The sequence below is a fragment of the Triticum dicoccoides genome, chromosome 3A (genome assembly GCF_002162155.2).
Source record: "Triticum dicoccoides isolate Atlit2015 ecotype Zavitan chromosome 3A, WEW_v2.0, whole genome shotgun sequence".
NCBI classification, from domain to species: Eukaryota; Viridiplantae; Streptophyta; class Magnoliopsida; order Poales; family Poaceae; genus Triticum; species Triticum dicoccoides.
Window position 1 is genome coordinate 430,093,496 of NC_041384.1, and position 15,425 is coordinate 430,108,920.

At 44.4% G+C, this 15,425-nt stretch overlaps 1 protein-coding gene across 1 annotated transcript; it reads right to left on the bottom strand.

Moving 5' to 3' along the window:
• Window positions 1-1,816: 1,816 nt before the first annotated feature.
• Window positions 1,817-14,719, bottom strand: LOC119268416. Its single transcript, XM_037550035.1, has 5 exons — window positions 14,578-14,719; window positions 12,333-14,451; window positions 11,033-11,093; window positions 10,734-10,954; window positions 1,817-2,304 (listed from the first exon to the last, which is right to left on the bottom strand). Exons 2-5 carry the CDS (start codon window positions 14,387-14,389, stop codon window positions 2,250-2,252), a joined length of 2,394 nt encoding a protein of 797 aa, XP_037405932.1. The 5' UTR covers window positions 14,390-14,451; window positions 14,578-14,719; the 3' UTR covers window positions 1,817-2,249.
• Between the last annotated feature and the right edge of the window lie 706 nt (window positions 14,720-15,425).

The window sequence follows — 15,425 nt, forward strand, 5'->3', positions numbered from 1 at the left end:
CGAACAGTTTTGGAAAGTTCGGATAAAACCAATCCGAATTTGACTAGGGTTTTGGACGTGAATCCAAAGCTTTTTCCTTGCACGGGAAGTCCAGCCGCCTCTTATATACCTAAGGGGTGACGGCCGATTGAACAACAACACACAATCGTAAAACATATCTACTTTTTACCCTAGTTTTACATCTCTCCCTTGTTCTTTCTCGCTCGTTCTTCGTGTTGAAGGGCAGCGATCCTTGGGGCTCTAGGGGCGGGCTGGCTATGGCCAAAAGGAGAAATAGTCTTGTTCATTATATTCCTCCTAGAATCCAAGGCATTTCGTCGGAATACATCCTGTCGGAACCGACCTAGGGCAGCCCATAGCCGATGTGCGTCCAGACGGGGTCCCTCCCGGGCGCGTGGGGTTTCGGGTGCTCAAAAACGCCTGCCGGATTACTTGCGTACCGCGCTTTCAGACGGGTCTCCTTCAACGTGAGTTGCGGTGCATCACGCTCGGCGTTGGAGATACACGGTGACGTGTTCATGTGCGAACAGCTATAGAGATGGAGATGGCTCCTATAGATGATAGTGACGGCGGTTGTGAAGAGGTCATTTGGTGGATGAGCGCCTCCTCTTGACGAAGGGTTTTCTTCTCCTTATATGGCCCCAATGTGTGGAACCCTAGAAACCCTAACTAGGACAAGGGGATTTCTAGGGACGGAAGGCTCTCCTCGTCGCTCATTTCGGAACCCTAGGAATCCAAACTTGACAAGGTGATTTCTGGGAATGGAAGGCTCTCCTTGCCGCTCATTTCATTTTGAAGGCTCTCTGATTCACTCGCTCGAGGAATAGACTGAAGTGAATTTTACTTATGGATGGCATAGGTGGATAAATACTCTTCAATGAAGTTGAAAAGGTAGGCGAATGTTTTTTTTGTTATTTTGAACACGGTACAAGCGCAAACGCTCATATATATGCACATATACTCACTCTATGAACGAACACATGCACATTCTACCTATATGGGCACCTTCAAAAGACTGAGCCAACACATCATCTTGAAATTGATGAAGTCGTCACATACACCTCTATAGTCAACGGGAATGTTTCATCTCACTAAATGAACCGAAAGTCCGGAATAAATTCAGGAAAATGCGAGCACTAACTTGGAACTTTCATGTGCTGGTTCCCGCAAAGAACCTAACCATCTGAGCTAGCCTCGGATCACAAAAGTTAGGGTATGTCGGCTGTGAAAATTGCACTACAAGAAGTTTCAGCACTTATGAAGTTGGTTTACTGGAAACTCCCGCCCTCTTTGGTTCAGCTTATAACTTTTGGACCGAAAAATTGGCAGCTGAAGTTGAACCAAACACAACCAGCAAGAGCTAAGTTGGAGGAGCCGACTCCCTCAGGTATGCCGTATGCATAATGCAAGGTTACAGGAACCACTCACGTAGTTACAGTGGTATAGAGCGCAAAATATGGACATGAGTGCACAAGCACTGTCAAATCTATGCAGCTACGAACAAGCTCAGTCAGGATTTTGGTTCTTGGTTACAGATACAAGTGTACCAGCCATGAATATTCAACTTCTAATACACAAGCTCACGGGAGCAGAGCGCCACATGACACAAGCCCAACTTGTGCAAATTTGTCATTTTTGTATCTCAAACAATGTTACGAATTTTGATTTGAATTTTTGACAGCATACATTGATGTTATGTCAATGCACTAAAAAAATCAGATTTTTTCAAACATTTTTAAATGTGCAACGAAGGACCAGTGCACGGTAGCACCAATTGCTCCGGTTCACCAGATACATCCCCAATACTAGTTAGAGGTGATCAAATAGTAACATATTTACATATATAAATATATTAGAGAAGGTATAGCGCTAGGAACATATTACAAGCCGATAATTGCACATATACCTAATGCTTCCCGTGGTGAGAAAATACATCAAGACAATAACACTCATAAGAAAAGGCAGCAGAGAAATTAGCGCTGCCTGGCAGATTGCATCATTTTCAAACATTGCTTTCAGCAAATAAACTGAATTAGTAGGACCAAGGTCATCAATAGTAAAACCACAAGATCATGTGATCATAGCTTCTTGAGTACTACATCTATGCTGCACACCAGCACTCCCAAGTACTACTTAAAAAGCGTCCATGTCAGGTTCAGTAGAAATCACAAACTTGCCCTCCAATAGGTAGCTGGAGGGAGGTGATTAAACTGATTATCAGAAATGCAGGAACCCGGCATTATATCCAGCTACCTAAACCCTTCAGGGACGTGCATACCAAAACCACGCTTCAGCTTCTCAATTCTATTCAGCAAAAGGGAGATGACTGTGAGTACATGCAATAACCATATTGGAAGCAATATAATCAAGAATATAACTGAAATTGCTAAATCCAAATGCTATCAAAATGGCTGCATAAACTTGGACTTTTTAACAATTGAAGAACCAAAATGTGGCAGCTGAATACTAATCTAGATGAGCAGTACACTAGATAAGGTCTGGAACTTGAAAGCTGGAGTTGCACATATAGTCGACTTGATAATTTAGTCCAATAAGATTTAGCAGCAACGACTGACAAATACGGAAAATTATTGTTTACTCCCCCGATCCAAAATGCAACTCATTTTAGCCTTTTCAAATGACAAATAAGGTCTAGTATCACACTTCTGCTCATGTTGTTCCTATTTAGCCTCTCATTAATTTCATATTGAGCAATAACTCTAGTATCTGATTGTACTGCCAAAAAAACTCTAGTGTTTATTGTAGAAATAAATAAATGGTAATATTGCTACCTATACCCTTAATCTTGTGCCCAACTCTAAAAGAACCTACCTTTTGGATTGGAGAGAGTGACCTCCTCAAATAAAGTTCAAAACTTGGAAGTACAGTTAAAGTGGAGTATCTAATAAGGTGAGTTCATGCTAAAGATTGGAGGGTTGTGACTAGGAGAAATAAGTCACTGAAATAGGTAAAAGTGTGTTATGGCTCAAAGTGATGCTCCAAAATGGCACTTTACTTAACAAGGATGGCTGGTAATATATCCAACGTTAGCACTTAACCCAGTTCTTCTAACTCAGCAGTTCCCAGAAACCAAAAATATAATTCCCAACAGAAAGCCAGGAGGCATATCGAGTATGCATGGCTTAGGACGTGACTCAAAACCCATGGCAAACTGTGGAATTTATCTTCCATTACACTCACTTAGCTGGTACATGATTTCCTAGGATGTTCACTTGTTTCTCCACCTTAAGCTATCCATGGGTCTACCCAGCTCCTCCTACCTCTTACAAACAGTCAAAAGACATGGCTCTTACGTACACAATCTCAAACTGCAGCATGAGCTCACACCACCGAGAACACACGGACTCAAATCCAAGCGAAAATGGTTTAATTGCCAATCACATAGATACCATCTCTTGCTTCCAGATTTAAAAGCCTATATAACCTTACATTTGGCAAAAATGTCAATGTTCATAAGTTGTTCACTCTCAAGGGACATGTCTCCAATCTCGTAGATGCTTGCGGGGGGAAATTGGCTGTGCAATGGCAAGATCTGCTGGATGTTTGCCACTCCACCACATTGACTGATGAAGGTGTGGATGCTAGGGGAAAAAGGGTTCAGTGTTATATCTATATACTAGCAAGATGCCCGTGCCGGAACATCAAGATGCATTTGTATGAGTAGTTTATCTTGTGAGAGAAAAGGATGAACGAGGAAAAGCCTTATTTGCAAATGTGGATAGGGGTGTGGGTATCTTTTTGCAAAATTGCCATAGTTTCCTTCCTATCCGTCAGATATAAATCGGACGGCCTATATTGTAGGATGGCAGGCACACCATCATCACCAACTCTGTTTTTTATAAGAGTAGAGATACACTTCCTAAAGGATGTTTGCCATGAGAAAGTTTTTAGACAATTGTGGTGCTTGAAACTCCCTTTAAAAGTGAATGGGAAGAATTTTAACTAGAGACAACCCCTTAGGGAAAGGAATGGATCATCATCGCTCTGCTCTTTTTGCGTAATAGTTGAAAGCATTGACCATCTCCTCTTCAGTTGCCCTGGCCACATCTGTATGGAGCATTGTTCAAATGTGCTTTTTCTTCACCTACACCTCACAGTGGAGTTGGGTAGGTAGGGGAACGGCTTAAAGAAAGCAGGGTGGGAACATGATATAGCTAAACTGTGTTTAGCTGCAATGTTTTGGACACTGTGGAAACCACAAACACTGCTTGTTTTGAAAACAAGCTACCTTCTGACCCCAGTGGGGTTATTTACCACATTTGCTATTGGCTTGACTAATGGGGTTATTTATCAAAAAAAAAACATAGTACCATGGACTTGGTAATAATATGATGGAGCACAAATGAAGCTTGTGGGGCTTTGTCATGCCCTGATAGGATCTGGACACTAGTAAGCTTGACGAACTAGGTTTTGAGGTCTGATTGGGGATCGAATTTGGCCAAGCCAAGAGGAATTGTATATATTACAGAGTGTGGTAGCTGTAAAGTATAGGAGTAAAGTGATTTAGATCACCAGACAAAAATGACATGCCCACGCAGGAGCTGGGAGTGGCTGTTATATAGCCCTGGTTACAGTCAATGAATTACTACAGTACCCCTAAAACTACGGCGAGCACGCGAGCCGTTGAATCCACTTGTCTCCGCTCCTAGCCGTCCGATAACTGAAAGAGTCTTGCACTTCAGATACCTGACACTGCCTCCTCGTTGAAAACCACCTTGTCCTCAAGGTGGGCCGTGCTTCCGCCAGCTCTCCACCGTTTGCTTGAAGAATCCCGGAAATGTGTGTTTGATAAAATCAGCATCTTCCCAGGAAGCATCTTCAGGTGGTAAGTTCTCCCACTGAACGAGCCACTGCACCACAGCAACATTGTTCCGTGGTATTTGACGAATTTCCAAGACAAGTACTGGTTCAGTCCTTATCTGTCCATTTGGTCCAATTAAGGGTAGATCCGCGCAAGGAACTGCTGTTGGGCCAATATGCTTTTTAAGTTGACTAATGTGGAATACCGGATGGATTTGGGAATCTGCTGGCAAGAACAGCTTATAAGCCACATTACCAACTTTGCTCAACACTCGAAAGGGTCCATAATACTTGCTTTGCAGCTTGATATGGTGTCGGATACCGAAAGCATTGAGCCTGTAGGGTTGCAGTTTCAGATAAACCATATCTCCAGGAGCTAGTACTCGTTCAGTTCTCTTCTTATCTGCAAACTTGACCATTCGAGCCTGAGCTGCTTGCAAATTCTGTCTGAGCTGTCCCATGAGAGCTTGCCTATCCACTGTAGGGCCAGCAGGGCCAACTTCTAGAGATCCAGGTAAAGAGAACTCACTGATATTGGGAGGATCATACCCATATAATGCTTGAAAAGGAGTTTTCTGCAGAGAAGAATGGAAGGAAGTATTGTACCAGTACTCAGCCATTGGAAGATGATATACCCACTTTTTTGGCTCTGCCGATGCCATGCATCTTAAATAATTTTCAATGCATTGATTTACACGTTCTGTCTGACCATCAGACTGAGGATGATAAGCAGAACTGTATCTGAGTTCTATTTTCATTGCAGCAAAGATTTCCTTCCACAAGTGACTTGTAAAAAATTTATCTCTGTCTGACACAATGGCTATAGGAGGTCCATGCAATCTGATCACATTATCTATAAATGCAGTAGCCACCGACTGGACTGTGTAAGGGTGAGACATGGCAATGAAATGAGCAAATTTAGTCAGCCTATCAACTATGACAAAAATAATTTCTTTGCCATTGGATTTAGGGAGTCCCTCCACAAAATCCATACTCAAATGTGTCCATGCCATGTCAGGTATGTGCAAGGGATCCAACAACCCAGGATAGTGACAGTGTTCCCCTTTGTTTTTCTGACACACAGGGCAAATTGCCACGAAATCTTCTATTTCTTTTTTCATTCCAGGCCAATAAAATATGTTTTTAACCCTCTGATATGTTGCTTTCATTCCACTGTGACCCCCTAAAGCAGAAGAGTGCAAGGCAGTTAATAATCTCTGTTTTAATGCCTTATCATTGCCCACATAAATTCTGCCTTTGTGTCTGATGATGCCCCCTTGCAGAGAATTATTGTTAAGCTCATGACCGGGCAAAACCAGCAATTCTTCCAATATTTTCTTGCAAGCAGGATCGTTTTCATAGGAATGTTCTATATCATCTGTCCATTTAGGAGTGACAAGAGATATAGCCATAAGCTGACATTTCCGAGATAATGCATCTGCTGCCACATTCTCCTTCCCTTTTTTATACTGAATTTGGAAATCAAACTCCAATAATTTTAACATCAGCTTTTGTTGTATTTTCCCAGTTACTTTTTGATCTGTCATGAATTTCAGACTTTGGTGATCAGTTTTAATGATCAGCTGATGCCCCACTAAATAATGCCTCCATTTTTTTAAAGCTTCAATCATAGCCAATGCTTCCTTCTCATAAGTGGATAACAAGCAATTCTTGGGACAAAGCACTGAGCTGTAATAAGCTATAGGTTTTCCCTGCTGCATTAACACAGCTCCAATCCCTTGCCCTGAAGCATCTGTTTCTAACACAAAAGGAGCATTGAAATTGGGCAAAGCCAGAACAGGAGCCGAAGTCATGGCTTGCTTTAATTGTTGGAAAGCTACATCTTGTGCTGTAGTCCAATGGAAATTATCTTGCTTCAACATATCATGCAGAGGCCTTGCAATTAATCCAAAGTGTTGAACAAATCTTCTGTAGTACCCGCATAAACCTAGAAATCCTCTTAGTTGAGTTGCTGTGGTAGGAGTGGGCCAATCCTTAACCGCACTAACTTTTTCCGGATCTGTAGACACCCCATGTTCATTAATGATGTGCCCCAGATAATCCACTTGCTGAACAGCAAATAAGCACTTGGACAAATTTACTCTCAATTGATGTTCTTTAAGAAGATCAAGCACCACTTTCAAATGTTCCAAGTGTTCCTCCAGAGTATGACTAAAGATCAATATATCATCAAAGAACACCAATATGAATTTTCTCAAGTACTTGCCAAATATTGCATTCATTAAAGCTTGAAAGGTGCTGGGAGCATTAGAGAGACCAAAGGGCATCACTAGATATTCAAAATGACCAAAATGAGTTCTGAATGCAGTCTTTGGTATATCCTCCTTATTCATCCTGATCTGATGATATCCTGACCGCAAATCGAATTTAGTGAAAAACTTTGCTCCATGCAGCTCATCAAGCAGGTCTTCAATTACAGGAATAGGAAACTTGTCCTTGACAGTGATAGAATTTAAGTCCCTGAAATCAGTGCATAACCTCCATGTGGCATCTTTCTTAGGAACTACTATCACTGGAGAAGCATAGGGACTCTGACTAGGTCTAATAACCTTAGATTTCAACAATTGTTGTACTTGCTTTTCCACTTCATCCCTGTGCTTATGAGGAATTCTATATTGCCTAATATTAGGTGGGGCAGACCCAGGTTTCAGTGGGATTTTATGATCACAACTCCTTTCAGGTGGTAGTCCCTGTGGTTCTGCAAAGACTTCAGGATATTGCTGCAAAACCTGCTCCACTTCAGGAGGTGTTACATGCTGAGGAGGCTTTTTCATTGAAACATCTCTGATTAGAAAAAGTGCATAACCACTAGTACCAGCTGCCAACATAGAAGCTAACTCTGTACTGGGAATTTCAGTTGCTGCAGCGAATGAATTGCAGGCTGGGATAGTGACTTGCTGAAGCTTGTCCTTTGTCAATATGACCTGCTTGTTCTCATAGTCAAAAGATACTGGGCTATGCTGAGCTAGAAGATCACAGCCAATTACTATATCATATCCAGGAAGATCCAACACTCTAAAAGGATGCTCAAATTGTTCCTTGCCCATTTGAAATTTGGTTGCAGGAATGTAAGCCCCTGACCACAGTACACCACCACCCGCAACAGCTACTGCTCTGGACTTATCCCTGACTATAGAACAGCTTGTTGTTAAAGCAAACTTGAGGTTCATGAAAGTGGAATTACTGCCTGAATCCACTAAAGCCACTGCCTGCTTACCCCCAATGTTCACCAGCACCGATAATGTACTTACTCTACTAGTACTCATGGCTTGCAAAGAAATGTGCATGCAATTCTCATCTACAGGCTGCTGCTCTGCTTGTTCAGTTTCGGTTATTTCCTCTTGTTCAGTAGAAGAGTCAGTTGGTTCCTCGCCCGTAAGCAAATTAATAACGGGTGCTTGTTTGCACTTGTGCCCATGGAACCAGACATCCCCACACCTCCAACACTTTCCTGGTTCTCTTGCTCTCTGATTCACAGGAGGACCCTTACCATCAGTGTTCTTGTCGACAGTCATGCCCGGAGACTTGTAATTCTGAAATGAGAACTTGCTTTTGTCTGCAGTGAGAGCAGGATAAGGCTTTCTTGCAGGGGTTGCTTGCTCAATATCCACTGCAAGCCAATAAGCATCTGTCAGTGTTTGTGGCCTAAGTGGCCGGAGCTGGAACTTAATAGTAGCCCTCATCCCGTTAACATAACACTTTACAAACCACATCTCAGTCAGATTTGGGTTGTCTTCTTGAACTTCCGCCATTAATTCCTCAAACTGGTCAGTATACTCGGCAATGGACAAATTATTTTGCTTGAAAGCATTAAATCTGTCCACTAAATCATATGTGCTGGAGGCAGAGAATCTGTGCAAAATCTCTTCACAGAACTGTGCCCAATTATACTGTTTCTTGAGAATTCCTGCCCTTCTGAGCCACACATCTGCCCTGCCCACAAAATACATCTGAGCCAAAGAAACCTTGTATTCTGATGGTGCCCCAGCCATTTGAAAATACTTCTCCGCTTGCCGAATCCAACCCCCAGGATTTGTACCATCAAACCGTGGGAATTCCATCTTTGGTCCCTTGGTCATGGATTTAAGAAATTGAGTTCTCATATCTTTCTCATATGCTTTTGGGTAATCATCCCACTGGAGGCGATTAGATTGCTGCTGCATCTGAGTGAAAGCAGGAGTTCGAGCAGTTCGAGCCACTTGGCCGGGAGAGACCTGACCTGACTGTAACCCATGATTACCAACAGTCGTTAATCCTGGTGGAGTTGGACGACGACCAGTGTTAATAGGAGGAAGATCAGAATTTAGTAACTCTGCATACTGCCGGGTTTTCTCCTGTTCAAGAGCAAAGCGCTTGCGTAATTCTTCTGTAAAAGGTCTATTTTCCTCTGCAGATTCCTTGGCAATTTCAACCTCAGGGGATTTCTCCCGTTGCTGCTCTTGGGTATTTGGAAGAGGACGCTGATTAGCAGATGTGGAAGCTCCATTCGTGTTCAGAGATTTGAGCACATCCGTAATTGCAGATAACTGACCACTTAATGCTGATATTGCAGTTTGGACGTCAGTAATTACCTTGCACATCGAATCCTGTTTGGAGTTGGTGGATTGAACCTCTTTCCGTAACAGATCCACTTCCTCACGCAAGCCCGTGGTCTCCTCACGATTTGCCAGCACCTCCTCCTTGAGATGGATTAATTCCGCCGGATCCAACTCTTCCATGACCGGCTTCGATCGCCCCATGATACTGCGCTGTGGAGAGGAATTTTACCACCGATGCGTCGGCAACCCGAACCACAGACAGATCCTGCCGCCGCCTGCGACGAACGCCACCAAGCAGCACCACTCGCGCGTGGATCTGGAATTTTACCACCGAGACAGGAAGTCTCAGCAACCAATCCCGCCCTGCAAGTTGCCGCCGAATTTCGCACCGCCACCACGCGCCGCCGGCACCCCGCCTCCAACGCCGCCGAAAAAAAAAGGGTGGGAAAAAGAGGGTGGGAACGAACTAGCGCACCATCGCGCGCTCCCGACGCCGAGAGATCGCCTGGCTCATGATACCATTTGTCATGCCCTGATAGGATCTGGACACTAGTAAGCTTGACGAACTAGGTTTTGAGGTCTGATTGGGGATCGAATTTGGCCAAGCCAAGAGGAATTGTATATATTACAGAGTGTGGTAGCTGTAAAGTATAGGAGTAAAGTGATTTAGATCACCAGACAAAAATGACATGCCCACGCAGGAGCTGGGAGTGGCTGTTATATAGCCCTGGTTACAGTCAATGAATTACTACAGTACCCCTAAAACTACGGCGAGCACGCGAGCCGTTGAATCCACTTGTCTCCGCTCCTAGCCGTCCGATAACTGAAAGAGTCTTGCACTTCAGATACCTGACAGGCTTGGACTAATGATGCTCTATGTTCATCCCAAAATCCTAACTGATGGAGAAGGATGGGCAATATATTTCAACACTCCCTCTCACGTCTAGGCTACTCCAGGCCTTAGATGCGGGATTGATATTTTATTGGCCCTGATACCATACTAAATTAATGCTCCGGCCAGTTCCTACAAATGTCTGAACTGATGGAGAAGGGTGTGCAATATATTTCAACAACTCTGGGTTGTACATTTACATATCTTTTTAACTAATTTTTCAACAAATAATATCAGGATTTACGGTGTCCTACACTTTATTAGCCTCTTACTCCACAAGTCTGACTCCCTAGCAACTTCTACAACAAGCATGGAGACCAATTTGATGGCCACAAAAGCTGTGGTTTGCCACACTTGTGGCGTGAGCAAAATCGTGGTAGTCTGTGGAGGGCAGCGAAACATGCCCTAAATATCTTAGCAGCAAGGACATGCAGCCGTGCACAGAATGTAAAGGAACTTACGTGGGAGCAAGTTTGCCAAGACTGCGTAGCTTATTTCCAGCATCATCGGTAATATTTCCAGAAATCTCAATGGAATATGATTTGCCAGAGATACGTGGAAGTCCTCTTCCTACAAGCAAATCTAAATCTCTCTGATGAAGTTCTCTGCCATTGACAATGACATCAGTGTCTCCACCAGCACAATTTCTGGGCATTGGATAATTGAATTCTCTTATATATGGCTGCAAAGTAGAAACCATGAGAACACAATTTTATGAAAGCACCCTTGGTTAGAAAGAAGAACAGGATCTAGATCTTACAGGAATAATGCCAATACATTCTCTACCCATGATGCCCCAAAATCCAGCACGGCAGTCATACCTGCACCACGAACACAACAAACAGAACTGTTAATGTTGACTTAAAAGAAATCCCCCTGAACCAATAGAAGTTCATCATAGAGCGGCATGTATCAAACTAATTAGCTAGATAATACTAGGCCAGATTATCTAATTGATGGCTCTCTAGTATCCGTTACAAAATAAAAGCCCCAAGCCAAGTGAAAAATGAATAATATGAGGGGGAAATGGAGGTAAAAATCGACCACAAATCCAACAATAAACAGCATTTATGTTCATGCAAGTTGAAAGGTAAGAAGTTCAGTAATTGGCGTGATGATAATCATAACAGTAACAATTTGAATTCTATATGTGTGCAAAAGAAACATACTAGTTACCACCATGATTACCTAACTAAAGATATGAAACGTTAAACTTATCAGCCATTATTTCAGTTTCTTATGAAGAAATTAACAGATGATGGGGAGGAGGTACGAGTAAAAATACTTTATCCTTAGTGTTGTTGTGAATGATTGCATCTCACATCAAGCACTATTTAAAAAAAATGCTTGGTTAAAACTTAAGAGGAATGCTTTTTTGCAGCACTGCTATGACATTGCAATTTGCAAGGCCTTCACTTTCTCATTGCTCACCACAATCAATAGTGGGTTTCAGAATAGCTGTGAAGTGCAATCTGTATGAGATGTGTGTGTTGAGCCAAAAGTTATTGAGCCTCAACCATCAGCACGCCCATGAATTTGGTTTCTAGCTATCAGATATGATATGCCGAAAATAGTTTATTGTTTAGAAAAAAGACGGGGCACGTCTGCACACGGAGCTAAAAGCAAAAAATATGAGTCATGGAAGAGAATTCCATAGAGATCTGAGCATTTTCTGCTTTACCATCTAGAAAAAGGGCAGCCCCAGTGCATGTAGTTCCCGCTTGCGCAGGGTCTGGGGAAGGGTCCGACCACTTTGGGTCTATTGTACGCAGCCTTTCCCTACATTTCTGTAAGAGGCTGTTTCCAGGACTTGAACCCGTGACCTCATGGTCACAAGGCAGCAGCTTTACCACTGCGCCAAGGCTCCCCTTCTGAAAAATAATTATGGCTTGTCTATCATAATTTCACTAAGCCAGGTTACTGCTATAAGACAAGCATTTGTTTGTCCTTATCAAAGTGAAAAATGAACAAAGTAAACCAGTCTGCACAGTGCAAACTAGTACAAGTGCAGCAGACTGTTCAAAAATTTAATTGCTGCTGGCGCTACAGAAATTACTTACCAGTATGAGCCAGGTTCAACAGGACCAGCTTTCTTTTCTGCCTTCTTAAGAGCTCTTTCCGAGATTGGATGGCCATTGATTGAAATTTTAACACTATCCATGGACTGGTTAAATAAAGAAAGGTCCTTGAACCCCTTCTTCAAGAAACCAGCAAAAAATGATGAATCCCCACTCTTACCAGTTGAGGATTGATCTTCATCTAAACCAGCCTCAGAAGAACCACGAGAAAAACCAGAATTTGTGCGCCCATTAACTGATGACCCACTCTCCGTTAGGGCATTGGCATCCTCAGCACATGGCTCATGCAATTTTCCATTATCTTGTTCCATTAGGTTTTCTTCATATCTCTCACTTGTGCTTGTACCTTCAAATTCAATGGCAGTGTTGGCATGTTCGACGGCACTGTTGCTGTCTGCTGTGTTGTTTTTGTCAAACTCATTACTTGTGTTCTCAACTTTCAGACCGCTTGTTTCATCTTCTTTGCTGTTGTGGTCATATTTCTTGCGTGTACCTTCACTTTCAGGACTGATTGTGACATCGGTTTTGCTTGTCCACCCATGCTTTTCATTTCCATTCTCAAGACTATCAGGGTCAGATTTTGTACTATTCTGCCCATGCATTTTGCTAACATCTTCAAGGCTAGAACAGTGATCTTCCTTGTTCTTTTGATCATGCTTTCTGCACATGCTTTCCTCTACAAATTCAGCTTCATTGACCTTTTGTTCACTTCCCATGCTGACACTCTCATCATCATTAACAATGTATTCTCCTTTGCAATTTAGGTCAGATTCATTATCCATACCTAAGTCCTCTGAACTATTGTGTTTTTCTTGGCTGCACAGTGGATCAACAAGTTTGTCCTCTAAAATTGGGGAACACGGGCTGACTGGACCATCTATGGAATGTTCCTCCTGACAATCTGCATCTCTTTCACATAATATATCCTTTGGGCTTTCAATATCTCCAGACCTGCCTGGAGACAGAGAGATACCATCGGCTTTCGACTGAATGCTCCTGTTTGAGCCACATTCTTTGTCAGTCCTTTCATGACTAATGGTGGAAGAAACTGAATTATCATCACCAAAATCTATGTTGATTTGCATGCTGCTGTGCTCATTCAAATTATAAAACGCAGAAGTGACATCATCATGATGCTGATGCTCAAAATCTCGCCTCATTCGATCATGTGAGCTTTGCTCAGTTTTGGACAAGCTGAAGGGCGGTGAGGATGTGTAGGGAATAGTCTTTCCTTTCATGCGCTTCACACTGATTATCTCAGAGCAAGACCCACACTGTAGCCTGTTTTGTTTCCACCCCATGCATTTTTCCATTGGCACCTGCAAGAGATTATAACAAGAACTGCAAACAACAAATGGCGCAGCGCCATGCATTGGCCGGCAGAGATGTTCTGCCTTCTTCCTAAAATACTCAGCCCTTTTCTTTGACACCGAGCGATGCGAGTAAAGCGATGATGCCACAGACCTTTGGTCATAATCTGATGAAATAGATGGTGACCTTTCAAACCGGTAGCATTCGTGCTGCCCAGCGAAGTATCTGGCCATTGGTATGTGCTCTTCTTGTGGCGCAGGCCTCTGTCCATGCAGATAATGCGGGCTAGCACACGCATACTGATGGTAATTCCCATGTCCAATCCCACCGTTCTCCCACTGCCTCCCTGGGTACTGGCGATACCGCCCACTTGACTGCCTCGCGTACCTCTCCCCATGATCAGAGTGCTGCGGCTCACATGGGCTCAACGGCAAGCCATGCCCATACCGGGCACCATAGCGTGGGCGGTGATACCCGGGTAGAGGTACCGGCTCGGGAAGGTCAGGGAGCAAGGAGGGCGGTCGGCGGCCCGCCCGACGGTGCTCCCGTGGCTGCTCGGCGACCTGGCAGGACCGCGTGATTTGGTCCCTCAGCTCGTCCAGCTTGCGCAGAAGCTCCACGGGGTCCTGCTTGAGCACGCCCCAGTCGACGGCCCTCTGGTCGCTGCATTGCGCGCGCTCCTGGAGCCCAATCCTCCGCCTGTACTTAATCTCCTTCAGATCGCCCATGGCGCCTCCCTCCCGTAGGCGTTCCGTCTCCTAGTTTCCTCGCCTGGCCGAGAGCGTCCAATCTGCGGGAAGGGATTAGAGCAGTGGATGAATAACAGATCAGCGCGGCGGATCCGACGAGCGGCGGGAAATGGGTTAAGTAAGATCCGCCACGGGCTCGGTGTGTCGGGAGGCCCGTCGGCGATTACCTTCGAAGAGAGCTCGTGGCGGCGAGGCTACGGCGCGGGGGGCGTGGCGGCGCCGCCGGGCCGACATTAGGGTTTGGCTGGGCAGCAGGAGGAGTCCGCCATGAGAGAGAATGGGGGCGGTACTTGAGTGGCAAGTGCGAGCGGTAACGGAGACGACAAGGGAAAAGAGGAGTAGTGCTTGGTTATATTTGAGCGGGCTCCGGAGGTGTCCGGAGGGACCGTTTTGCGATATCGAGATTCCTCGAGGGGCTCGAGCGCGGTGGGCGGTGGGGTAGCGTATGGATGCGGTCCTTCTGGCTGCGCCGCTGACGCAGGGGGTCAAAGAGCTGGGCCCACGTGGCGGCGAGCGGCCTGGGTGGGTACAGCTGGTGGGAACCGGGCGTGTGGGTGAGGCCTTCCCTTTCTAAAAAAAGCATTTTCCCTCTTGTCTTGTGGCCAGCACTAGAGATGCTGCTTAACCAAGTAATTAATCACGTGCTCGCCGTGCAAATCTAATGCAGCTAGTCCTAATGGTCTTTCTCATAATACACCAAACATTGCGACAAAAGAATATATTTTTTTGCCAACGGAACATACGTTCCGCAATTTATCCGAAATTTGCCAAAAGCAAAGGTTACTCTCGTCTTATAATAAACATGCGTACGCCGAGGGCACTCAGCTCTTTATTATCATTGCCCTTTTTACGTGCCGTTGCTTCTAGAAGTTTGATCCTGATTCAAGCTGTCATCCTCTCTCTCGGGTCTCGGCTAACGAAAGCATCTGGGGACCGGAAATTTCCCGTGTTGCCTTCGATGCGAGATGCTGCGGCCGTGGTTGGATCCACGCACTCCAAAGCAGCAGCCGTGTAG

Coding starts and splice junctions, on each gene's coding strand:
- LOC119268416 (XM_037550035.1), bottom strand. CDS start 14,389: ATGGGCGATCTGAAGGAGATTAAGTACAGGCGGAGGATTGGGCTCCAG. Junction 10,955..11,032: donor AATGTATTGGCATTATTCCT/GTAAGATCTAGA, acceptor TCTACTTTGCAG/CCATATATAAGAGAATTCAA. Junction 2,305..10,733: donor CTTGGCAAACTTGCTCCCAC/GTAAGTTCCTTT, acceptor TTTGCTGAATAG/AATTGAGAAGCTGAAGCGTG.